This window comes from Phaethon aethereus (assembly GCF_964289735.1).
Source record: "Phaethon aethereus genome assembly, chromosome: 2".
NCBI classification, from domain to species: domain Eukaryota; kingdom Metazoa; phylum Chordata; class Aves; order Phaethontiformes; family Phaethontidae; genus Phaethon; species Phaethon aethereus.
The window spans coordinates 137,818,712-137,844,971 of NC_138582.1; the positions used below are offsets into that span (position 1 = coordinate 137,818,712).

The 26,260-nt window shown below is 39.7% G+C and overlaps 1 protein-coding gene across 1 annotated transcript in view; it reads right to left on the minus strand.

The window, feature by feature from the left end:
* Positions 1-20,209, minus strand: part of HDAC9 (histone deacetylase 9) — a gene marked incomplete at its 3' end in the record, with an annotated part of 225,766 nt that extends 205,557 nt beyond the window's left edge. Inside the window, exons 1-4 of the mRNA XM_081996501.1 lie at positions 19,973-20,209; positions 18,905-19,046; positions 16,578-16,704; positions 14,489-14,610 (exon numbers count right to left, since the gene is read on the minus strand). Of these exons, the coding sequence (XP_081852627.1) occupies positions 14,489-14,610; positions 16,578-16,704; positions 18,905-19,046; positions 19,973-20,143 (562 nt within the window). The 5' untranslated portion in view covers positions 20,144-20,209. The remainder of the gene's footprint in view (positions 1-14,488; positions 14,611-16,577; positions 16,705-18,904; positions 19,047-19,972) is intronic.
* Positions 20,210-26,260: the final 6,051 nt, after the last annotated feature.

The following is a 26,260-nucleotide window of genomic DNA, read 5'->3' on the forward strand; positions in this document are numbered from 1 at the left end:
AGAAAAATATATGCTCTGAAAATGAAGAAGTAGGACCGATTCCCAGAAAACCTAGGATTATATTCAATGCACTCTGGGCAAGTTCCACCTTTGTTTCCTAAATGGATGCTGTCTTTTCATATGAAGGCCAGAGATGAATCTCTACTGTGCTTTTTGTTTTGTGATATTTTTAGCATGATAAAATGTTTCATGTACTCTTTTATCTGTTCTTCTAAGTAAACCCTCTATCAAACAGACTGCTACGAGCTAGTGAAAGATAATTGTGGAAAAGAATTTGTTTATATTTCCCTTTCTGGAACTGAGGCTTGGCTAAGCAGTATCTCAAAACAGAGAGAGCTGGAAAGTGGGATCAATTCTCTCTCCTATGCACAGACCTAAGCCTAGTCCCAAAGAAGGAGCAAGAGTTAGCAGAAAACCAAAACAAATGAAATCTTCATTCAATTCAGCATTATACCATTTGTCAGTTTGGGGCAGGAACTCAATCCTGCATTTCTAATTCCAGTCCCTGCCCAGCACGTAATACTGCACATCTATTTCAGTTTGGGGCAGGAACTCAATCCTGCATTTCTAATTCCAGTCCCTGCCCAGCACGTAATACTGCACATCTATTTCCTGCTGTCCCACTTGTTCCCTCAGGGATGGGGATGCTAGAAACGCTCAGGTGAGAGCAGAGGGGCTGCACCTCCGCCGGAGCGCGGCGCCAACTGCAGCGCCTGCAGTCGCGCGCTGGCCTTCAGCACGGACTACCTCGCTCTTGGCAAGCGCTCTCTTCTAAGTGGCCTGTGCCTTGAGTGCATTTCAGACCAAGATACACAGGCTAGCAAAACACTGGAAATCTTTAATAATAACAATATGAACAAGAAATTTCCTTTTTATCCGTTACTACCGTTATTAAGGCCAATGGTCCTAGTGATGGAGTACGGTTCACCTGTTTGCCAAGATACCATTTGCTGTGAAACTGAAAATATAAAATAGAACAATGGGCTAAGATTACACTGCATGCTTTCACCACAGATCTCACCCAGGTAGGACGACATTTGGAAGAAAAGGTGCTCACTCCTTTTGCATTTATGGTTATTTTCATTCTGTACTCTTAAAATTTATGAGAGTATTTCCATATGTGTGACAGACTAATGGGATACAAATCTTCTGCAACACTCACTGGAGAAATGCTCCACTTCTCTGTGAATGTTTCATGCTCAGTCACAGCGATTGCCTTTCTATTTTTACCACATTCCCATCATATTCTGCATCTGAATCGATCATACAAGTCAAGAAAGCAGAATTTGATGTTAATGTCTGAATTTATGAGCCATCTGAGAAGATGGCCCTTGCATGAAAGACTAAGATAATTTTTAAATGGAAATAATCCATTTTAAAATGAAAAGGCATAGAGAGGAGTGTTTTTTAAATCATAAAATAAACTTCACAATAAAAAACAAAGTGAAGGTTTGAAGAGTTCAAATGCTTCAAATACTGGCTTTCTTGAACATCTCCCGTGAGACAGTGCCAGCTCCTAACATGGTACCAGCTAGGACTTGATGGCTGGCAATGAGAATTCAGGTTTCAGTGCACTAAAAATATGAATTTATCGAGTTTGAGGATGTCTGCTCCAATGGACAAAATGCAGAACTGGGACGTGTTTTCTTGATACTCGTTTGTGGCTGAGGCATTGACTTGGTGTGTGACTGAAGAGAACACTGCACCATCCTGCCCCACCAAAGCTGAAGCAGAATTATTGTTGACTGCAACAGGTATGGATCACAACGGCATTCCTATGTGCTTCAGCGCACTCCTACATGAAGGCTGTAAGAACATATCTATAATTGTGAACTCTCTTCCAATAGTTAAGAAGGCAAAATTAAGTAGTTTAAGCTTCAAGAATAGAGCTGTGGATTAAAATTATAAATGCATATACATATATATACACACAGACTGCCCCAAAGCACATACATGAGGTAATTTAGAAATTATTTTAATCCTTTAAAATCTGAAATGCAAACAAGAAAATAAATTTTTCAAACTTATTCTTTTTTAAGTTAAATTGTTCACCTAGTATGTGCACGGCACTTGGAAAGCCTTAGTGGCAAATGGTGAAGAATTATTATAATTAATTTGCCTTCTGTTTCACATAAGCATTAGGTTCAATACTTTAACTAGTGGTTCTTAGAAGTGGCCTATAGAGGGATAATGCTCAAAATAACCGTTTCGCATTAGCCACCCCTGTAAGTATTTCTGCTGCACATTATTAGCACCTTCGCTCAGCTTAATCAATCCACTGCCAAGGCTGACTATGTTCATCACCCAAGGGCATTCTCCATGGGGAAAAGAAGTGTCACATGGGGAGCCAGTGCCAAATAACTTCTGAGGCTAAAGCTTTACTCACCAGCTTGCTGCAGAGTAGCTTCCTCATGCAGGTACAAGCCCCTAAGAATGAACCTTTTTTTTCTCCATTAATACCACAAAATCATTGAAAAGACCTTCATGCAGTCTATTACTTTATGCGGTGATTCAACCATAAACCAAGACACTGACTCAGTAAGGTAATTAATGCACATGGCTAACTGTCTGTACACCAAGCATCCCAACTAAGGTCCGGGACTCAACTAGATTAATTCTACCCCATACAGAATATGTCCTGTATCTCACCTTCCTGAGGAAATAGGGCTTCTCTAAAGTGCTGGAGGTGCTGGATGAGGTGGAGTTTGCTGGGTTAGATGCCTGCAACTATAGTGGGCTGAATCACCTGACCAAGGAGCCAGAAAGCCAGAGACAAGAGAAAAACAAGCATGTGGCTGGGAGTGTGTCAGACAAGGAAAATAGGACTGCACATTTTCACGGCAGCAGGCTGGTAGGCTGTGCTATTCTAAAATCCTGCTAAGAACCAGTATACATCTGATATTGGCCTAATTGGTGACTATTAGCCTAGCCTCTTTGCTCCACGAATCTTTGCACTTCTACTACGTTTAGCACTTTTGAACAAGTAATAATCAGTTCCCACTTGGAGAAAGGGAAAATATACTATTTGAGAGTGTTTCATTGCAAAGAAAACAAAAAGACACAGCTATTTTCTCTGAAGACCTTCAAAGCCCATGTCACTGATCTCGAAGGGAACCAGTCAATACCCATTTGAGTGATGCACTCAAGTGGACTTCAGGAAACACTAGCCTGAAATGACTTTGTTTATGTACTTCTGCAGAATAATTTGGAATAATGAGATGTTGCACTAATATGGCTTGTTCAGTCTCATTGCTATTACCTGGCTTACTCTCTTTTTAGTGCTGGTAATAATGAACTGGTATTACCCTCTAAATGACTGCAAGTGGGAAACAGGCATGAGATACAGAAAGTATTCAACAACAACAGAAGATATCACAGGCAACCCAAGGTTTGGCTACCCAGCTCCTTGGCATGACTTGCAATTATCTCTATGGAACTGGGAACTTTGGTTCTAGGTGAAGACGACAGACAGCGTCTCCTCAATTGTTTTTCTCATCTTTTATGGTGGCTTCATATAGCAGGAAAGAAGTTAACTGTACTCTTAGAAGTGGAAAATATACAGGCTTCTATATATGTACACATTAATTTAATCACAACAACCATCATCGCTCAGGTGAAAGAAAACTGTTCTCTCCTGAGAAACACGATACTGAAACACAAGCGTGAGAGATAGGAAAATAATTTGGTGAAGTCATTATGTCCTATACTCCACTCTTCTTAATATTAGCAATTTGCAGATACTAGCATTAAAGAATATAGCCTGGGGCCAGATTGCTCCCAAATGAGCTGAGGTTTATTTGACAGGGCTTTGCTTCACTGTTTCTTTTTATTAAACACACAGAGATATTTAAGAAAAAGGGATAGAAATCCTTTCTATGCATGGAGAGAGGACATATATATGAAGGGAATGTAAAAGATAATAATGCACTACTTTCTGATGGTTCCTGGAGCACAGTACTACTTTTGTATCAGAAGAGCGTGTGCCAACGTCAAATCAGCATTTAAAGAACCCAGGCAGGAAATGGGGGATGGGAGAGGGTGCACAGCAAGCAGGTCCTCATCTCGAGGCTAAAGCCATGTATAGGAAACCTGAAGAACAGAAAGTGAGCTTTTGTCCAGACTTCGAAAGGCTCTAAAGTGAAAGCATTTCCTTTTCCTCGCTGGCCGGCTGGCTTAGAAAAGCTGTGGAGCAGTCGAGGTAAATGATGCTAAATTTGGCTACAAAGATTCCAACAACAGCATGAGCAACAGCGGCACAATTCACATCTTACTTGAGAATGATAAATTGCTCCCAATTGCCCAGGCACCAGCTGTTATCACTAAGATCGTTTTGAAACAATAACTTGGACTTCTCTGACGTATTTAAGTCAACAGAAACAATTAAGACACAAAGCCTTCATGATCTTGAAGTAAATCTTCATTGCTATTCTCTATTTCTTTAGCTGTCATTTTTTTAAAGCTGTGAAGGGTCATATATTATACTGATTTGAATATACTCTATGCTGTGCTCCATGCAGGAGTTATTAATTGTTCTTTTCCTGCCTTATACCTAACAAGTATCAATAACGGAATACATAGTCAAAGAATCTTTCTGTTTTCACACCACATACATAGGTGGTTGTTTTTTATACTATTGCACTAAAGACCCATGCACAGATGAGCATCATATCCTTTACAAAACACAACCATGACAGGCCATGCCTGAGATGATAGCTTAAAGTCTAAGTTATAGGACAAAAGGACGATGTATGGGTATGGACCAACAAGAGAAAATGATGAGATGGTGTTGGTTAGCACGATGGTGGCATTGCCAGCATACCAGTGGCTTATACTTTGTCAAGTTTCTTTCTAGCACTGTAGCAACGGTGAATTTTCAAGGTACTGAATATGGATAATGAGGTAACTCTGAGATCTCTGTTGTGATTTCACTTGTAGCAAGAGGAGCAGAATGGGAGAAAACATACTGTGAACAGATCCTCATTTCATTGGGTCCATTGCATAGCACAAGTTCCTAGCCCATGCTGTGGGCTCCAGGTCACCACGGTAATATACATAAGTTACAAAGCAGCCTGCCTGTCTATGCCATGCCAGGACCTGGACATCAAGGAAAAAGTCAAATCCCACCTCACTACTGCACCAATGAAAATAGCCAAAAGAGGCATATCTAAGGTTCCCAAGAAGCTAGTCTGATGGTAGTGGGCTAGGACGAAACTTCCCAGTTTCCCCTGCAGGGACATACGTAGAACGAAAGGCACAAGAATGCACCATCAGAAAGGACAAATGAGATAGTTTGGGCTTCCTCACCAAAACTATGAACACAACCAAAACTGGGCAGAAAGACAGAGAACACAGGTGAGGTACCAAAAATGTTTCCAGTTTCCACAGCTGCTTTGTGAAGAGCTGTGAATGAGTTTGTCCTGAGAGATCTGACGGTCTCACAGCCTTTCCTCTGCTGCACGTGGTTCTTGTAGACATGTAAATAGTCTCTGCTCTGTGTGGCGTTTCTGACTTCTGCTCTGGCTTCCTGTAGGCAGCCACAGACTGTTTCATCCACCTTCACATACCTGAGTTTATTAGGCATCGGCAAGATGAGCAGTGACTTTTCGTTTTCATACATGACTGACTGACATTTGCTGTAGAAGGCCACGTCCTGACACAAGACAATACTAGACAATGAACACGTGGGACATCCTCCCCACTGGCTGACAGACTGGGAGATACCAGCGTGTAGTACAATTCGGTAGGTTCAATGACTTCTAAATTCTGGTAATTTAAAATGCCATTTCTGGAAGATTTACATTAGATTCATGAGACTGAAAGCTATTTACACATGCCCTCTAAAGCTCTTCCAAGAGCTACGTGGACCTGACCGCTGGGTGGTCCCAATGAGGCGGGAGCACCAGATACAGCAGTACAGGATGGAGACACTTTGTTTTTCTGCCTTGCATCACCTAATGTGTTTTCAGCATATACCGAAACTGTTTCCTGTACAACCATTCGCTTTAAGGGGAGTGCTGGTCATATGTGAAACCCTTTAGTCCTTTGCTTTATTTTACTTTTGTAAAAGGTAGAATGCTTTATTTATTCAGACTAAGGTAAATATCCATTCCCTAAATAAAAAAACAGGTTTAGCGAAACACGTGGTAAAAGAGCTAATTAGATTAGAGGGAATCTCACAGCCCTTCAGCTCTCTTCAGGCTAAGGAAGCCAACTTAACAAGATAAGCAAATTTTCATTGATTTCCTAAAGAAGGTTCAAAAACGAAATATTCCCTGAAGCTGTTTTAAATATCTAACTTTTCTTTGTTATTCATTGCAGTCTGTATGAAACATAAAATTTCTGTTTTATTATCCATTCAAACAAGTGTTATCTTTCTAGCAATAAGTTGTTGAGTTAGATGTAGGAATTACTTAGTGTACTGCTTAGGAATTACTTAGTGTTCTGCCCAAATTACAGATCTTTATATTTTTCATGAAAAGCTGATCAGTGCAATACATTTCCTGTTGATATTTGTTCTGCAATGTAACCTGTGAAGCAAAAGAACAGGTCTCTTGATCGAATTCTTAATAATTTCTATTCTTTAGCAGAGAAACAGCTTCTCCTTGCATTTGCAGCACTGGGCTATATGGAGGTTTCAATGAGGCCATGGTTTCACTGGGCCTCTTGAGTCCTCATTACATGCCAAGTCTGCTGAAACCATGGCATATTATTGCTACGTCAGGTCCATCTTAATCTTCTTCTATGCAAACTAATATTCTTCAATAACAAATAGGGGATTAAAAAGGAAATAATACTATACTGTCTTGAAACAGAATAAAAGAACAAGGATATTTTAAAATTAATTCTCATCTTCCCTGCACATCTTCAATTTCTATAATATTTTTGCACTTTTATAGCACTTATGGGAGCCCAATTGCATCTGAATTCTCAGAAGGTGTAGAGGAGAAAGAAGAAGGTGAAACAGGCCATTTAACACAGGGCATCCCTAATTTGAATGGTAATAACCAAATTTAGATATGCATGACTGGCAGTCCTTCTGGTTAGGTCTTCACCGGTTATTCTCGCCCCCACCAGTCCATATACACCAGTTGGTTCTAGTGGGGAAAAAGTAATGGGAATATAATACCATACTTTCTGCAAATACAGCAAATCTCACTCTTCAGCCTAAATCCTCCTCCAACATCCATTGAATCACAAATTTTGCACAAGAGAAAATACCCTCTGCAGTGAAGAAGTGCCAGAGATAATCCCCTAGCCCCAAAAGTCAAGGCTTTTGCAGGGTCACAATTTGACCCCTAAGTACATAATTTATTTTTTATAGAATAATCATGTTCATAATTATATTGCTCCCCAAGCTCCATACAAGAAGGAATTAGTTAACAGGGTGATTAAATGCCATAGATTTTAATATAGGAAAATATCCAGCAGTGATAACTCATTGATGGCACGCAAAAAGTATAAACGAATATTTCATCAGCCTTCAGAAATTCATGATGAAACACCATCACCTTCTGCCCAAGTTTAACGGGGCATCAATGACATCAGTAGATGAGAGCTGGGCAGGTCTAGATTACTGAAGCGTACTCTTTAGAGTTGTCCAAAGGCAACACAGATTACAGAATACCAAGAAAACAAAAGCAATCAAAACACAATATATCTTGCCTTTCTAGCAGATGATAACTATGGGCCAAATTCAGCTCAAGATTAGGAAGGCACTTCAGCTCCACTGAATACGAATTAAGATAAAATTGGCCCCAAAGTTGTTTGGACTTTTGAAACTTGTTTGTCTAACTTCTGTAGGCAAGGCTGACTTTGTGAAAGGATCTCTCCATATATAAGTGAAGTGAGGAGAAAAACCCCACCTGTTTAAAGTCATTGACACTGCATCTTCACAACAAAACTGAATTAAAACAAGTTTACTTTTAGATAGGTTCTTTATGCTCTAGGATATAATTCCAGCCCCCTACAACTTAATTAGCTAAATATACAATGTAACCTTCCATCTGGTAGAGTAATTTAACAGGAATAATTGTGCACCACCATAACTCAACGAGACACTGAGGAAAACCATTGAAATGCTATTTCCTTTCCTTTGGAGGAGAATTATGTACAATTTCAGCATGCTTTGCATTTCTAACAGTTAAAGCCAACAGGGAGGTATCACTCTCATTTATATTACTTTCCCATGAGAAAATCAAAAGCAAAGTACAAAGCTTATGCCATTGTTCATGAATGGCTCTGTAATACTTGGCTTTAGCCAGAACATGTTATTTGGCAGCTAAACCCCTTAATTAGAATTGTGGGTTTGAACAGATTTTTCAGTGAAAACTATGTTTTGCAGGAGTATGGAGAAGTGCAATCTTTACTAACCAATGTCTTCTATTTTGGATGATCTGATACCATGTGATTTCCACTTTTCACTTCTCTGTCTGTTTCTTGCTTTTTGCCATCTTTTAGATGTTCTTGTTTACTTTTCTAAAAGTTTTCAACTGTCCCTGCCCTAGATACAGAGGAAGAAAAAACCTAGTCCCACTGAAATCAAACAGGACACTTTCTGTTGACTTCAAAGAGTCTCAGATTTTATATGCAATATTTTGTTACTTATTTATCCAGAGAGAATAGACTTTGAAATTCCCTTTAAAACCATTCCACTTCATTTTCAATGGACATTACGCTCTTAAAATGCTCTAGATTTTAGAATTGCTCCCTGCTCCTTATTTAAGCTGTTTCCTTTAGGTTCAAAAGTCAAAAAGGTGTCTAGTATCTGATTACCTGCACATCAAAAAGTTACACAAGCTACTTGTTAACTTAGAAAATGTTCCTGAAAACAGGAAAACGCAGTTTGTGTAAGAAAACCTTTATGCAACCACATGAAGAACAACTTTGTAATTCAATTTTGGCTATGCATTGGGCAGTAAATGGAGAACTAAGACAGTACTTAGACCAAGATTGTATAATTAGTCTAGCCATCGAGAAGGTTCAGTATCTAGTACAACAGAGTAATTACTGGCAAGGCAGAAGGTGATGTATATACAAGTAATGGGATTTTTGCTAAAACAGAAATACAGTGAAAAACCTTTATCCAGGCCATCTTGAAACTGAGTAAGAATCACGCACGTGTAACACCTTTGCTTCCTGCAATTAAAAGTAAGCGTTAAATAAAATATACTAGAGGAATAATCTCGTACTGGTGGGAAGACTATGATGGTCTTTATAGCAATCATCCTGGTGATGACTCCTCTTGAATCCTGGTGCAGGCCTTGGCAGCTTTCCTGGTACCAAAGCATACCTACACAAGTTCTTTCCTCTCTGACAGTGTCAGTAAGCCCACCCTAGCATTCCTTCTTATTTAGTTTTAAGCTATTTAAAAAAAATTCCCCTCTAACTCAAGCTAAATTAGAGTCACAGTGCCTCCCTCCTCACCCCCAGCTTAGGAGGCTGCAGAACCCCGATGGACCCGAGATGACTGCAGCCCAGCACAGTCGCTGCGATGGTAATACATTTCCTTAGATCTGCTGGCTCCCAAGGGCTGAACTCTGTTTTGGCCTGTTCATTACATGAATTTGGAAGAAGCTGTTTAACAACAGTTTGCTTCAGATTCACTCTTCAATTGCAAGTGAAAGCTGCTTCTCTTTCTAAAACCTCTTACTACTAATTTTTCCCTTTTAACTTATCGATAGTGAATTTAGGAAGGCTAAAAAAGTCTGGTGGTTAATGGGAAGAGAAATAAAGAAAAAGAAGGGCTGGGAATCAGGATATTTTTTTTTTTTTACTGTCCGCTCACTCTGTGATAAGCACCCGTGATTTCTTTTGGGCACATCACCTAGTCCAAATTTGTCAAGCCTGTTCATTAACTGAGGAAAACAAGGACTCTGGGAGGCAGGAATGCTCAGCATCCCTGAAAAATGGGATAAAATGAGGAGGATCGTATCATGTTTGCCTTGTTTCCCTGCTTCAATAAACAAAGTGCCTCTCCCATTTATTGTGCTTGCTCGTAAACTCAGAGAAAAATAATGCTCCTCCCTACTGAGCTTGACTTCTTCAGTTTGGCAGACATTGTAATTGAGGGTTTGTGATCCTCTAAGCCTGTTTTTTTAACTGAAGACCAAAAGAAATCCAGCTTTTTCATATACTGTTACTTCACAGGAGAGTGTTTTCCTAGAAAATGCACACAGAAATGGAATTTAGTGGCACAAAAGGGAAGGGGAGAAAAACTTTCACATACAAAGTTTTTCTTCTCCGTTTCAACTGCTCCAATAAATTACTGAGTCACTAAGTACAGAAAGAATGATGGTAAGGAAATATTCTAATTAATTTCTTTTCTAAAAAAATTACATCTGCTGAGTTCTCATTCGGGAATCTTTTACTCTCATTACACAAGAGCTATGCTGTTATTCTACTGCCTAATCAGGTTAACTTAATATGGTTTTTACAAAGTGGTCTTCCTGACTGTGCAGTACAGCCTTCTTCCTCTCTTTCATCACAATATTAAACAATCCTTCATCTCCTCTTTTTTCCTGTATGAAATTACATAATTTCGCCCCTCCAAGCAAGAACCTTGTACTATTTGCTATTTTAAAAAAAAACATGCTATATTTCAATTGAGCATGCTTCCAATTTTTGGAAAGCGAGCTACAAACATCTTCTCAAATAGTACTATTGTGAGCGATCTTCAGATCCCTAAGCAAAATGCAAGTTGTAAGCTTACAACTCCATCAGCACGGAAAGATTCAACTGGCATAAAACCAAAATAAACAGAAATAAACTGATTGACATTCCCACTCTGCCATGATTGTGCTAAACTCAGGAAAGAAAAAGCAGTTTATACTTGTTATGATGGTGTCCCCAGGAATTTCTTCCAACAAAAGCCAAAACATGAGGCAAAATTGCAGAAATTTCATCTACAGCAACGTTTTAAAAAAGCACCAAAAGCTTTGGTTAGAGGGCTAATCTTTATTGGAATTTACTGGCTTTTGCTGGTTTGCATCAACATTTGCACGTAGAAAATGAAATGCTACAGATTGAAGAAAAGGCAAATGCTATGGCCATTTGCCAGAATTTCTGCATTTAGACAAGGTAAAAAAAAAAAAACCCAGTAACACTTTCTTTGAAAAGAACTTCTATCCTACCAAACCCATGTTGTTTGCTACATTTTTGTTAGTTTTACAGCAACCTCATCGAGCAGATAATATTTTCCTGGACAGATAGACAGAATGATGGAGATCAGCAATCAAAAGTTCCCCATATTAAATTATCAGGTTTTCAAAAGTGCACAGCTCCCATCAGAGCTCTTACAACAGTCAGTATGAATTTCAAAAGTGCTCAGTAACGGGGAGGAATTTTCAAACCTCTCTGGGTAATATAGACGCATTAGTCTCATTGAAAGTTAATGAGCCATGTGCTGCTCAGGCTTTTGGGTGCTTTGCAGAAAACACACGTTACAACTAGTATCCATGGTGAAAGTCGTGGGCAGTTTTAAAATCTGATCTTAAAGCTGTTTAGGCTAAATTCTGCTCTTAGCTACAGATGTGTAGCTTCTCCTTATGGTATATTTATCTGTCCAATGAAGCCAGAGCTCCCCTTGCTCCGCTCTTTTGAAAGTCTGTCAACACAGAGCATCTGAATGCAGCTGTGCAAAGAGCTGCGTATCCTGGCCTCTAGACCCGAGGACAGTCCCAATCCTCCATGCAGCTAAGCTCTGTGAAGCCTACTGCTGACAAGTTCTGCTGCATCTTGTAGAGAAAGGAATAATCCACACAGCTAAGAGTCACTGAGTAACCACAGTCACTGCACTAGGATGTTAACTCTGGTACCTAACTGTAAACATACGAGCAGCAAGACTGTTAAGTGTTTCCCTAGTTATCTATGTATTGCATCATTCTAGATGTTAGAATTGTAGAAGTTGCACAGAATATTTTCCTCTCTACCACAGTCTCTCTGAATTAATTTTTAAAAGATTAATAAGGAGATGCCACTTCAGGACTAATTAAGCAAAGGTTAATAGATTACTGAAGAAGAAAATGAGCAAGCAAGGCTCATGATTTACAACGCGCTGTTCCCTTAGCACTGAAAAACACATTAGGATGTCAGGAGAGCATCACTCAGCTTTGCTGCCCATTAAATCTGATCTTAGAGTAACCGATTCAATCAGAATTATTTTCCAAGGGCATTATATTAAGTTTGGGAGAGAAAGATACGTCTGTGTTTATATTATGAATATGGAAAATAAAATTGAGAAGCAAAACAAAGCTGCAATTAAAACCCACAACAGGTATTCCTTTCTTAAGGCTGAAAGGAATGCGAGGTTCGCTTTTATATGAATTGCTGACTTCATGCAGGTTCAGCACCACAGAGGGTTTACCAGGAGCCAGTGGCAGTAAGCATTCGTAGCCTAGAGGAAAGGAAAAGAGGTTCACCCCTCATGGCAAAGGTCAGATTTCTGCAGGCTTATAGCCTGTCCATATACATGAGTGTTCGTGGGACATCTTTGTCTAGAAAGGTCCCATGAGAATGACACAGGCTCCGCAGTGTCCCCTCTGCCTGGAGGATGGCCCTATAACCACCCAGAGCAGTTTAGGGTCATTTAACTTGTGTCGATCTAGTTCCTGTTGCTTTTACTCTTAACCTGATGAACAATCATCGGAACCTTTGCGGGGATGTTGCTGAAGGCTGGAATTAAACCACTGTAGTATACAGAGAGACTGGACATGTAAACACGATGTTTAACAGTTGCTGTTTTCACAGATGTGGAGAGCTATCAGATATACTCCCTTGCTAACCTACAACATGCTGTATACTTCATTTATATTTGCTTATCAGAATCATTGTGTAAATGTCATAGAAACAGTTATGCTAATAATTATATTAGTATTTGTCTATTTATTCTGTAGATATCTTTTCAGAGAGTCATCACGTCCTTTGTTCAATTTTGGAACCGATGCATTGCATGCCCAAATATTTGGGATAACATATAGAAAACATCTGGATTTAATTATATTATAGTCCTCTTATGCAGACAATGGGAATTGAATTAAGGAATATTTTGAAACCCCCACAGAGATATAAAAGTATTAGCAGCTGCACGAGAACTTTACTGTTACAATGTTTGAAAATGTTTTGTTTTACAGATCAACAGTCTGACACATCATAAATATCAATAACATTTAAGATATATAAAGATGAAGAAAAATTAAAACTTGCATTTCAAAAACATGTAGATTAATTCACAGAATTTTGAAGATGTAGAGTGTATCCTTTTTTTTTAAAAATGAAAATGTATATTCTATTGGCACAGAAAATATACGTTGTACAGTGGTATAAAGCAGAGAACCACATAAGTGCTTACTGTGACTGAATAGCCTGAAAAAGATTTTATAGAATCTTGTTATATTGCCACCATATTGTACAAAGAGTAATTCAGCTAGAATAAATTAGCATTTTGCTTTTCATGCTTTCATTCCTTTGAAAATATTTGGGGATATAACATGAGCTTAGAGAGCCTGCCCCAAAGTATTAGATACAGACTGGATTTTCTTTCTGAATGTATGCTGGTTCCAAATGCCACTTCTTTTCAAGTCAGTACCAGTTTTGCAGTTAGTTTTCAGTCTCCTAGTGGCTAAATCACATTCAAAGGCTGTTAGCACAGTAGGGGGTCAGACTTTCTCTCTGAATGTAACTATATCACTCAACAGCAGACTCATGCAATAAGCGATCTAATGTTTTCTTTTCTTTTTTTTCCCCCTCCTCTTAGTGTCTCCCTGCATTCCTGGATACCGGTCACTGCACCAAGGACCTGAGGCAACAGCCACATGGACTCCACCACCATCCTTCTAACTTTCTTTATGGTGCAGAAAAAGTCAAGTCTACAGTTCACCTGCTGTCAAGACAAAAGGTTCAGCTGATAAATCCTCCGGAATATTCTGAAACATTCAAATGGACATTTTCTTGTACAATATTACACATTCCTGTATGTAAAAAGCACACATAAATGTGTGCATATATGCAAACTTTGACAACCAATGACAGAAAATAGAATATTAATCCAATTCTGCCTCTTTCCATGAATTCCCCTCAAAATGTTCTGAAAAACATTATCTAAAGGCAGAATACCATCTGAAGACAGATTTGCTATCTACCATGCAAAAGAGAAAGAGCTATTAAACCCAGAAGTAATACTGAGGCAAAGAAGATAATGCCATAAAGCATCCATTATCATGGGTCATCACATGAAATGATGGTCTGTTTAGAAACTAAAGTTATCAGGACTGAAGCTTGCACTAGCTCCTAGCATTGGGAAACACCAATTCTTGATACTACGTGGTCAGTCCGACCTCATAAAGATGCAGTCAGGATCCTTGAACTTACCCATAGTAACATCCTGAACAGGCTTTGTGGATTATGATACACGCCTTGCTGATGGACAGCCTGGTTAAAATAAAGGGTGGGAGAATTCCTGGGTAAGGGGCTCGAATAAACTACGCTAACTCACCCGTTTTACGAAGTGGAAAATCATCCTTGGCATCCTGCGCTCCTGGTAAAGTGTATTTGTACGGTGGCGAGGCCCCGCTCAGGGGTGGAGAGCTTTGATCCAGTGAGGTATGGTGGGCAGCCCTGCAGCAGACACAGAGAGGTCACAAATTAGCAGTCGCTGAGGTGACCAGCAGTAACTATCTACACATGTTGTACACATGTCTCAGCTGTGTTTATGTTCTTGTTCCTCCAAGTGTGCACAAACCACAGGCTCATGTAACCAATTTCACTTTTACAGTATGTTATGGAACTCCTTGGGATTCCCAAGAACGTGCTTTTTGCACTCATTATAAAAGTCACATAGGATAAGAGTCATGTTGACCTACAGACAGGATCTGTCACCAGTTTGGGGAATTGACCACTTCAGTTTGTTGCATTTTAATATGAACCAGCTGAGGCACAGCAAAAGCCATTTAAGTCTTGTTTACTACACACAAATAGATGTACATTGATCCAATCTCTCCTATCAAAATGTGAGGGATTTTCAGGGCAGGGGGGGTTGTATAAAACTAACCAGAAATATTGAGTTGTTGTTAGCTGTTGAAAAAAAATAGGCAAACTGTTTAGTGGACAACGTAGATAAAACACTGCATTTAAGTTCCATTTGTAAGTTTAGTGAGCACACCACTCTGCAGCACGTAGCACCCACGTCAGCAGAGAAGCTCCAAGCTTAAGAGTGCTTTCTGACAACTGCTGGATGAAAGAAATAGTGTGGGCAGATCTTTCTGAACACGGAAACTGCAAATTGCAAAGAAATTGCGTCATTTGGCCCAGAGACAGTTGGTTTTGTTTGGTTGATTTTTCTATTCAGAGGGGAAGAGAGGTAAAGGAGGGAAACTTCCAAACTTTGTGTTTATCTGAAGATAATTTTACTTGGCCTTTTACAGAGTCTCTCCCCATCTTTCCAATGTAGTGTGGTTAATCAATAATACGCTGCTGTCAAGAAGGGCACTACCGTGAGAGGAAGTACTGCTCTCCCTAGTGTAGCAGAAGATATCCTCGGCAGAGCTCCTCATTCTCACTCATCTGAAGACTCAGAATTAAGCTCGGATTATTAGTCCAGAAAACTTACATACTTAAGAGAATTTTACACATTATTTGGAAAAAAAATCAAGTACTGTATTTCTACCAGAAACAATGTAACTATGTATTAAATCATGTTACCACAATGCTCTGATTAACTCAGAATGGAAACTCCAAGGGCAGGCCTCCAGTAATTCTTTTTGAAATGAACAAGTACAAGATGGAAATCTAGTGTAGCATATGCATTTCTGTTTGTCCTATTGAAGGTCAGTTCGGGCATGACAGTGAAATCTTTCTGAAATGCAGCCAGAGCTCATTTTGTTGGGATTGACTTACGTGTCTCTTGTAATAAGGAAGTTAAAAAGGAATTAATTAGTAAGAAAAAAAAAAGGGGGGTAAAAACTGGAAAAACTGAAAACTCTTAAAATGCTAATAGGCCCATTACAGGACTCAATAAAAGAACTTGTTTCAAGTCTAAGTACATTCTTATCAAGGCCAAGGCATCATAAGAATATGCAGGTTTGGATACTAAAAAACATCAGAGTAAGAAAAGTTAAATGACCACTATCCTTCTCAAAATCCTGTGAGTTACACCATTCAACTTACACCATTCAAGTAACTTCACTAGAAAGCAGCATCGCTTCAAGAAGAAACGAGTTTTGTAACTGATTCAAAATCCAAGTAAATGAAACACAAAGCTTTTCTAACTGCAAAAACTGAAGAAGCTTGGAAAAATGACGGGTACAGTTGTAAAACTTGTGATAGCATCAAGAAATGAAACAGTTGAATTAAAAAGTTCATACAAATTTCTGACAGCATCTTGTTCTGTACAGCTCCCATCTCATGACTGAACATAGAGCACTGTTCAACCAGAAATATTACACTTCTGGGTTTTTGCTAACTTCTTGGGTGAACTTCTGTCTTGTTCTGAAGGCAGACTCTCAATACGCCTGCTGGAGCAGCGTTCTGTCAAGTTTTAACAGATACCTTGATGAGGCAAGGAAACAGCTTAATACTGAACATACGTGTACCAGAGCTTGGGGTGGCGGCTCACGGAATGATTCTTCCCATTTGCTGGAGCATCCTTTGTTGCTGATTTACTCAACAGGAACTCTTGAAGTTTCTGCTTCACTTCTGTACTGGCCACTGCCCCTGAGACACACAGGATTAAACATATCTTATCTTTACTTTTAAAAAAATTACATTTTTTAAAGAAAACAAAACCCAAAACACAGAAAGAGCCCGTGTCTTGCTGCTGGCACTGTTGTAAACTATAAAAAATATTGGTGGAAATCAGTCAAAATGAGATAACATTTGGATTAAATGTTTGTCTGTAGAAGACTGAAGTTGGCCATAGCCCAGAAATCCAGTGAAGTCATAAGGAATATTTCAACAGTAGATGAGGCCATCTATCCAGGGCCAGATGTATCTAAAGAATTTAAATTATTTCCTAATAATTCCCAAAGACAAAACCAAGGATAGAACTAAAAAGATAGTGACAAAAGGTCACTTTGAGTTTGTGGTAAGGAATGTTTTTTCTTTTAGTAAAGTAATAGTAATAGCACAGCAAAACCGCCCTCTGAACACTGTCTTGGTTGTGAGCAGAACGCCGCAGAAAGAGCCAGCAGTGAGCCTTTTTATTCAAGCCACTTAAGAGCCTGTACCTGTGATATCTGGAAGACAGACCACAGTCTGAAACATGAGTCTTAGTTGATAACTCTACTCTTATGAGACAAAAACAACAGAAAGACCAAAATGCCAGGAAAACACAGTGCATTTTGACCTCTTTTGGTGGCTAGTCAATACAGTACAAGAAGTAGGGCATGTCAATGTCAGGTTAAACTGCCAATTCGTACTTGCAACATGGGACATGCTTCGTTACTCACAGACACAATACTCTTCATAAAAAAAGCATGAAAAGGAAAAATCCTTCTGTTTTCTGCAAACAGTGACAAAAAAAGGGAAGAAAAAAACATTTATTTGAAAGTAGCAGCACTAAGGCATACTGATTCTCTATTTGGTTACCCAAACCTGACACAGCACAGCTAGCTGGTGAGCATGTCCCCTTGTGACCCAGTTCCCATAAAATATTTCTACTACCTCTCAGCTTCAGTCCCTAACTCCCCGCCCCGCACCTTCCTTCCCTCCTCTACTTGTCAAGTAGAACAGCAGCAGCAGCAAGCGCTGGGGCTGGGCCTGGGGGTGTCACAAGTGCTGCTTGGCTGGCTGCCACATTCTGAACAGCCACCCAACAAGCCAAAATGAGAAGGGAACCACTGAGTTCACATCAATGCTCTTCCTTTGGTGGGAGCACTAATAAAGGCCACCTTTTTATATGAAGCTGATTTTTTGTATCACTTACAGGAACCTTTTGTTCCTGCAGTTTCTGCCACCCCCCCACTGCTGGGTCAATAGGCTGGTGATGCTTTCATGGATCCATCGTTCACCGAAGTACTGGAAGCACTATGTACACCTTAATTTCTAAAGCCTACAATATGGTACACCTACAACTGTTGAACTGATACATTTTTCCACCCAAGAAAAAAAGGCAGGAACATAATGTACAGCTCTTTTCTGCGTCAGTCTTTGTCAGTTAATTCTTGTGGTCATTTAGCAGGGCAAGTAACAATAGCTGCTTGTGGCAGCTTCAGTTTGAATACCTTCACAATGTACTTCAACCTGATTTTTGAACTGACCTCACTAAGGAGAATTATTTGTGTCTGTCTCCCTCTAGTGAGCACCAAATTCCAACAGTATCCTTTATATCTATCATTTGCCTTAGAACTACATATGAGCTAGAAATAATTCTTGGTTGGGCCTCATGAAATAGCACCAAGAACAAACACAAGGCAGTGTGAAAAAGTACTAGCAAAGGTATTCAGAAGTCTCAGACAAAGATATCCTTAAATATTTCATTACATTTTCAATCTTGAAACAATGCTCAGATTAGTTAATCAGCAAGTAATTTGATTTTTTGCTGTTTTGTAGTGCTTTCTGTAATGGGAAATAAGCTCCTCAGAAAGAAGTTCTCAAGTGAAGCTTTAGGCTTTCAAATTCCCTCCTTTTTTGTAAAAAAGAGCTAGAGTCTTGAGAGGCATGTGTGACAGACACAGGTCTGTCAAAATGTGCTTTCCTACAATCCTCCACGTCTGCACACAAACTAGCAATGTATTTCTGTGGGTGCACCAGGTGGCCCTGCCTTTCTGCAAGCGCAGCCTCCACTTCTCTAGTTGTGCACTTCATACAGTAATAGGCTTGCTTTAGGTTCCTGTTCACCATCCTTCTCGGCCGGGAGAAGGCAAAGGGGAATAGATTAATCTCTTATTAGGATTCATGGTACATTGGCTCTTACTTTCTCGGCCTCTTTCTTTGCCTCGGAGGGGAGGAAGCTGTTGTTCCCTGCGATGCCTCTCCAGTTCCTGCTCTTGTCTCTGCTGCTCCAGTTTCTGCTCTTTTTCAAGGAGTTCTTGCTGTTGTTTAATGGCTAGGAGTTCCTGTTGTAACTTGCACAGAACAAAAAGACATGAGAAAGTGCAGTTTGCACTGTTTTCTAGGTCAGTCCTGGCTAAAACAGCCCCCTTGAATAACTGAGCATCAGTTCTTGCGTTTGTGCTTACACTTCTTTTCCTCTCAACCAACTTTCCCCAGTCTTTTAAGTGGGATACTGCATTACTGGCTGTCACTAAAATGAACCTGCTGCTCTGGTTTCACTTCTTTCTCTTTCGGCAAAAATGCCTGGAAACTGCACAGAGCTCTTTGCCAGTGCATCACCCAACTCTGGCTGCTGTGCTCCACTGTATTTGTCAGCTCTACTGGACAGAAATTAGCACAGTAGCATAATGGAAAGTAGATCAGAAGGGAAAAAAATGAAAAGAAAGGCAATATCATAAATTCCCGGTCAAAATCCATTATAGCAATCTTACCATAGTGTATGTAATCTCATAAATAATTTTCTTTTTACATTTTATAAGGCAGCTCAGAGAAGAGTGAAAACACTTTCAGGGCCTGCCTGCGTTTTACAAATGCAAATATTATGCACTTGCCTATCAGTTTGATTTGTGGGCTCAAACTCAAACAGTAGCCCAAAAAACCCAGTCTTTTAATGTACTCAAAACTGCACATACAGAAAAGACAGCCATATTGAAGTCTGGATGAAAATCCAGCTTTCTAAAATAGGTAGTTTGATTTTCTCTGGATGTGGTGGCTTCATGAGCTTGATGATTCTCATAGTACTGCCTTGGTCTGCTGTGAGCAACTTGCTGGTAGGTGCTAGCAGTTTTGCTTGAAAAGGCTTTTATCATCCAAATACAGAGAAATTAGCACTCAAACACCACCTCTCAGTCACAGCAAACCTTTTCATGTCTGCCTAAGCATATTCAGTTTGCAGATAAAGTAAGGGATAAATGAAAAATGTTGCTACCTTTATGTGCTCCTGGAGCTGGGCCTGATGCTGGCGGGTCAGGTTTTCATGCTGCTTCTGAAACTCTGCAATCAGCAGTTGTTTCTGAATTTGCTGCTGCTGCTGGATCAGAAGTAGTTCCTGCTGTAGCTGCTTTTCACGCATAATTGGGTCCACCATGGGAACCATCATCCTGAGATCAGTTCGCAAGTCTAATGGTGAGATAGGCTCTAATCCCACGGGAACCTCCGACTTTACATCCACTGTGGGAAGAAAAAACCAAAACATATATATATTAAATATAACTGGAGAAGCAGAATAGAGATCATTCCTACTGGGGAAAAGACGAATTTCACTCAAAGAGTGCTTCAATGTAGAGACCTAACAAAACATTAATGCAATCTATGCTGTATGTAAACTTCAGCCACTCCTACTAGCAGCTGGATATATTACGTATTATTTTATCGTTTTCTTCCCACTCTCTGCAAAAATACTCCCAGACTGATAATCTGCTAAAGAGACTAACAAGCAACCCAGTTCTAAAACCATGTCACAGCCTAATGGACCGATATTTAGTGAGAATCTCCCAGGCGCTATTAAGGCTTCACAATAAACACTTGGGACACTTCTTCACTGTAAGATGAAGGCCTTCCAGTTCTCACTGCATTGCAAGAGATTTTCCAGAGCTAGCTTGTAGATTTTCTGAGGATGGTGTTACACAATGCTGCATAGCTACTGCGTGTAAATATACCTGGCAAACACATAGGAATAACACATGTAAAATTATAGGAAAATAATTTGACAGACAAAACGAGAAGTGTAATACAGCTTTATGAAAAGTGACCACCATGCCTGGAGTATAATACACTATATATGGCTTCTAAGAAAATGAAAACATTTCAGTTATTCCAATTCGTTGCAGCAGTGGTATGTACTGATATACTGTTAATACATTAAAGTACTTAATGAAGAATCCTGTGTTTTTCTATCTCCACATTTAAATCAAAGGGACTAAAAAGCAGCAAAAGAGAGAGATTTGATGACTTTCACTACAGTACTTGCAAAGCTCAGGTTTTCACATTAAGTGAGTGTAAGACAGGGTGTAACTTTATCTGTTCCAAAAGAACCAAAAACTAGCAAGTAACATTTCTACAATAGGAAAATAAATTGCAGCTGAGGGTCTCTGCTAAAGCTCAGCAGTTCTGATTCCATCCACAAGAGGACAGTGGCACACAAACACATTCATTCCTGTTCCTACTGCTCCACTATCTTCACAGGAAAATAAGATTATTAACTGAAAACAAACATGCTGTCGGAAATGACTAGGGAACAAGATTTTAAGCATATTTTCTCCTTTTGCTCTGCTACAGCTGTATTTGTTTTCAAGGAGAAAACCAAAATGAAACAAATACTCTAGCAAGCAGGAGCAGTAAAATTGAAGCAGCAAAAGTTGAAACTGCAGCAAATGGAGAGACCTGAATTCTAACAGTACGATCAAATCTATTAATCTGTTAGTAAGAAGTTTTATAAAAAGAAGAGGCGAGGCACCAAATCTCTTCTACTGATCATATTCTTTTCTTCTCAAAATTCTGGAAACACACAACTTTCTGGGCCTTTTTTTTTTTTTTTTTTATAATCCTAGTAACTGTGATTGTAAACTTCAGAGCATAATTAGGCTTCTTAACTCGCTATCCCAACAGAATTGTGTCTAAGTGCTTACTTTTGTTCCGAGACTAATCACTAAATTATAAAAAAATCACCTTTAACTTACAAAAACTACTCTTGATTATAAATAATTGCCACAGACCAAGAGAAATGGACAGGCAAACCCCCAGCCTTTCATCCCATTTATTCAGCAGCAATTCACATTCCATTTGTCTAGACTAAATATAGCTGCGTTTATACAAGAAATCAATAGTGCTTGCAGAGAGCAGAGCAAAGACATGAATATTTCATCAAATTCGGGAGAGAAATAGCAATCAGCAAACAGACAGCAAACCGTGCAGCCTGCCTGGCCCTCCAGATAAGTCTCCAGTACTTGGACAATGGCTCATTGCCTGCAAGTCGCAATCTTATCATCAGCGCTCTTCTATTTTTAACATTAATTGCATTGTAGGTGACAAAGGCTTATCGTGTTTAAAGTGGAGAGATGGATTTTCTTATATCTTCTGTGACAGGATAATAAGCCTTACTAGGCGCAATAATAGTTAACCGGAGCTTGGCAAACCCCGCAGGGTCTGGGTCGCAATAGGGTTTTTAAATGGAACCTTGGCAGGGTTTGGTTCATAATAGTGTTTGCAAACTGAACTCCGCAGTTTATTTTGCAGATATGAGTTACAAATCAACCCCTACAGGGCCTGCACGGCGATTCAGGCTGATCATACTTCCCATCTCTGACAAACATCCCACTTCTTCGTTTTCACAGCACTTCTCCTGAGGGGAGGCCTCTAGGTTTTTCTAACAATGGGAATTTTCTTCCAGCATTAGTAAAATGTACAACTGAAATCAGGTTCAGTTTGATAAGATACACACTTTCAAGAATTCTCACACACTCAAATAATAAATCTAGCACTGGAATATCTACTTCATCAAGTTCAACTTTATCTCATTCATTAATGTAGGGTAAAATAAACTTTAAGGTAATTCTAGAGACTTGAATCCATAGAAATCAATACATAATCTTTCGTGTCATTTAAATGCAATTAGAGACTTGAATCCATAGAAATCAATACATAATCTTTCGTGTCATTTAAATGCCAGTGTTTATTGGCAAATAAAGACAAGCATTTATTTCCCGGCATAAAATATTGCTAACAGTAAGGCTACCGCCAATACTACTACCAACTGCTGACACAGTGAGCACTAACTTGTCTTAAAACTGTAATAGCTAATAGTTAGCTGGATAATAGTCAACCTCATCAACGAGATTATTCCAAACAAGTAACTATGAAATCACCAACCAAACTGGCTTGTTGCTGTCTGTTAGGCACATTAGTCCTAGTGCCACAGGCTACTTACATTCTCCTGACTTGCTACCAGCTGACAAGGGAGAGACAAAGCAGCCCTGTGGAGCTGCAACAGTGCGAAAGATATGTCACAGAGCAGAGAACCAAAATCAGTGTCTTTAAAAGCTTTGACTTCTGGCTGAAGCATCTTCCCCCCACCCCTGCCACCCCAATGTAATTTTAAATCTCAAAAGAGCAAAGGTGATGCAGGATGCTTATTCTCATCGTGGCTTTTTATGTTTTTTCACCCCTTCTACACAGATATATGTATTTTTCAGGTAGAAAAGAGGTGTCCTAATTAGTGCCCTCAACTTCCAAACATCATGAGAAGCAGTGGGATACAGGACTTTAACAACAGGATTCACCAAGACATTAGTCAAAGAAGGAGAAGGATGGATAATGAAAGAAAATATTAATCAGAGCTTGATGAAGGCTAACTTCACTTTAAAGAGCCTTGTTTTGCAGGATTTCCAGTACCACCAATGGAACGAGGTTGTAGCAGGCACAATGCAGAGCGGGACCCTGCCTGCACTCTCCACTGTGGTCTGGAGCAGATCCTTCCCAACAGCTCTGCCGACTACAGAGCAAGCCTGGGATTCCTCTCTAAGGTTAAATAAAGACAAACTCTCTGAGCTCATGTCAGCTGCGGTAAATACAACAGTAGGCTGCAGAGTATTAACTAAAAACGTTACTGAAAGCTTGGTGATTCCAGGAAATATGCCAACATTTTAGTAGAAAAATATTTAATTTTCAGCTACAACACACTGCAAAAGGCATATGTATTTATTTTTCCTATAAACACCCGATTGCCTTTATCTTGAAACGTAACAACAAAAATAGTCTCAGAAGAGGGTCTGTATCAATTATATTCCATAGATGGCACTTCCTGCAGTGATTTTGACACTCTGTGGAAAGAAAATAAGATACTTGCAGAACGGCATGCTTGCTGAATAGAATTAGATGCTTGGAGCATATGTCAAAAGAGGTAAAAGAGCTTGTTTTAACCCTGCGGCTTTGCTTTTTGAAACCATTCCTTAAAATGGGAATCACTGAAAGACTGTAATTCTTTCACTAAGAGATGGCATTTCAAGCTTTTTTTCTCATGACTAGTTTTAAAATCTTCCGAATCGCAAGTGCTAAAGGAAAATATCAGAAAATAAACCAGACCATTTTCTTACCATCATCTCCCAAAAGGGGCAATTTTCTTTTTTTTGTTGGCAGTTACCTTTCTTGGCAGACATTTACCCCATCTTTAAAAACAGGAACTTAAGCAAGGTATGCTGCCATCAGCTGAACAGTCACCATTCTTTATTTGAGATGCAGTGAAGAATTCTAGTAGATTTGCTTACCAGAACATCTTGTCAAGTACGTTTATGATTCTTACATTAGAGAAACGTGTGAATTTGTTGGGACTGCAGAGATTCTAGCTAACCCTTTCCCAAAGGAATTTCTTGGTTGTGCTGTTGGGCTGGAACAGTAAGGAAGGCTGGAGAGAGGAACGGGGCATGAAGCTGGCGAGGTTCCTTCTCCTGCCCTTGGTCATCCAAGGCAGCCTTTTACTGGAGAAGCAGTTAAGGTTTATGAAGTGAGCAAGGAGGACTGCAAAAGTTGGAATGTTAAATTAAAATTACATGTGACAAGAGACAGCTGACAAGCTCCTCCAACTAGCAATTTCAGTATTGGGCAATAAAAGCAATTTCCTGAAAACACACCAAAACAAGTAAAATCCAGAAGAATCGTTCTGCCAAGAAATGGCCACACCTTACCCCAGACATCAACTCGGTGAAGTATTACAGAGAAAAGAGAGAATGGGAGAGCTGTTTATACTAGTGGCGCTCTTTTGAACTCTGATCTACAAAACAGAGCCCACCTAAAGTTATTATTAACTTGTCCAGTACTTTTCATAGTTTTCATATGCTTTTCATAAAATGAAAACAAACCAGAACAGTTTTGCACATTTTAGTGTAAAAGGAACTGCCTCCATTTGGCCACTTCATTCAAAGAAAGTGAAAAATCTTCCTTTTTGCAGGATTAGCCATCAGTCAATCATGGCATAATCAGAGCACTACGGAATTTACAGAGAAGAGCCATTTAGAATGGTAGAAAGAGTGGAAGATATCCTCCCCACGCCCAAGGTAATACTTTAAATTTACTTTCTGGTTTAAACCTAGAATTCTCCAGATTTATGTGCCACCTCATTCAGGACCAGAACAGCTGTAACGGTGTCTTTGAACATACCAAAGAGGAAGAGATTGAAAAAATCAAACACTGTAGGAGGCTGAAAGTTGCAGGAATAAGGAGCAGAGGGTAGGCAGGACACTTCGGCAGGCAGGTGAGAGACAAAGTAACTGGCAGGAGAAGGGGCAGGATAAGAGTGGCCAAGCAACAAGACACGAGCATCCAACCAGAGATGGAGGAGAGGGAAAGGAGTTAAAATTTCTGAGCTTTCTGCGCTGAGAAGCAGCATTACAGGAGCATTGCTCACTCTGCCATCTAAGAGCAGCCCTGGCACACTGATAAGGCGGCAGCGCTTGGCCTCACTGCCAGTGTAAATAAAGAGCTAATGGAGGAGCGATGTGTTCGTTGTGAGGATGCCGGGAAATGAAGCGAGCAATGTGGTTTGGAATAGCCATGACTAAGGAGGATGGAGCCTGGCATGAAAACTACTACAGCAATTGTTCAGTGTTCAAACTTGCAGAAAAATGTCCCAACCTGGAGCCCGTTCCCCAGACGAGAGGCAGCTCACGGCTTTCTGGGGGAAGCTGTGCCATGGCAAGACTCGCGTGGCAGACTGCGGGAGCTGGGAGATGAAATTTTAAGAATAACTAATGACATCAGAAGTACAAGTCAGATGATCAAAAAACTGTGAAAGGTTAAGTTACCTCCCGTGGAATGCTTTTATCGTCCCAGCTCTGGTGGCTAAAATATTATACCTCAATTCTCAGCTGGCATAATCTGTCATTTCTCTGTTAAATTCAATATAGCCAAAGCTTCTTTATGCCACCTGAGAAGCTTGATGCAGAACAGTCTCGCGAGTACGGGGTGAAAGAAGACAGCCTTGAGAGCACCCCATTTTAATATGGGGACAAAAGCATACAGATTTAGGATGACACCTATAAAACTTTTTTCCCAATATTTAAAATCAGCAGATTTTTTTCTCCACTCTCACAATTTTGCTAAAGGATGCATCCAAGCTGAAGAAAGTGTCACTTAGATTTCACTGAATGTTATTAAATATTTTTAATGAATTATACATCCTCAATCATAGTCTGGATGTTGGTTGTCACAGGCAAGGAAAGCAGAA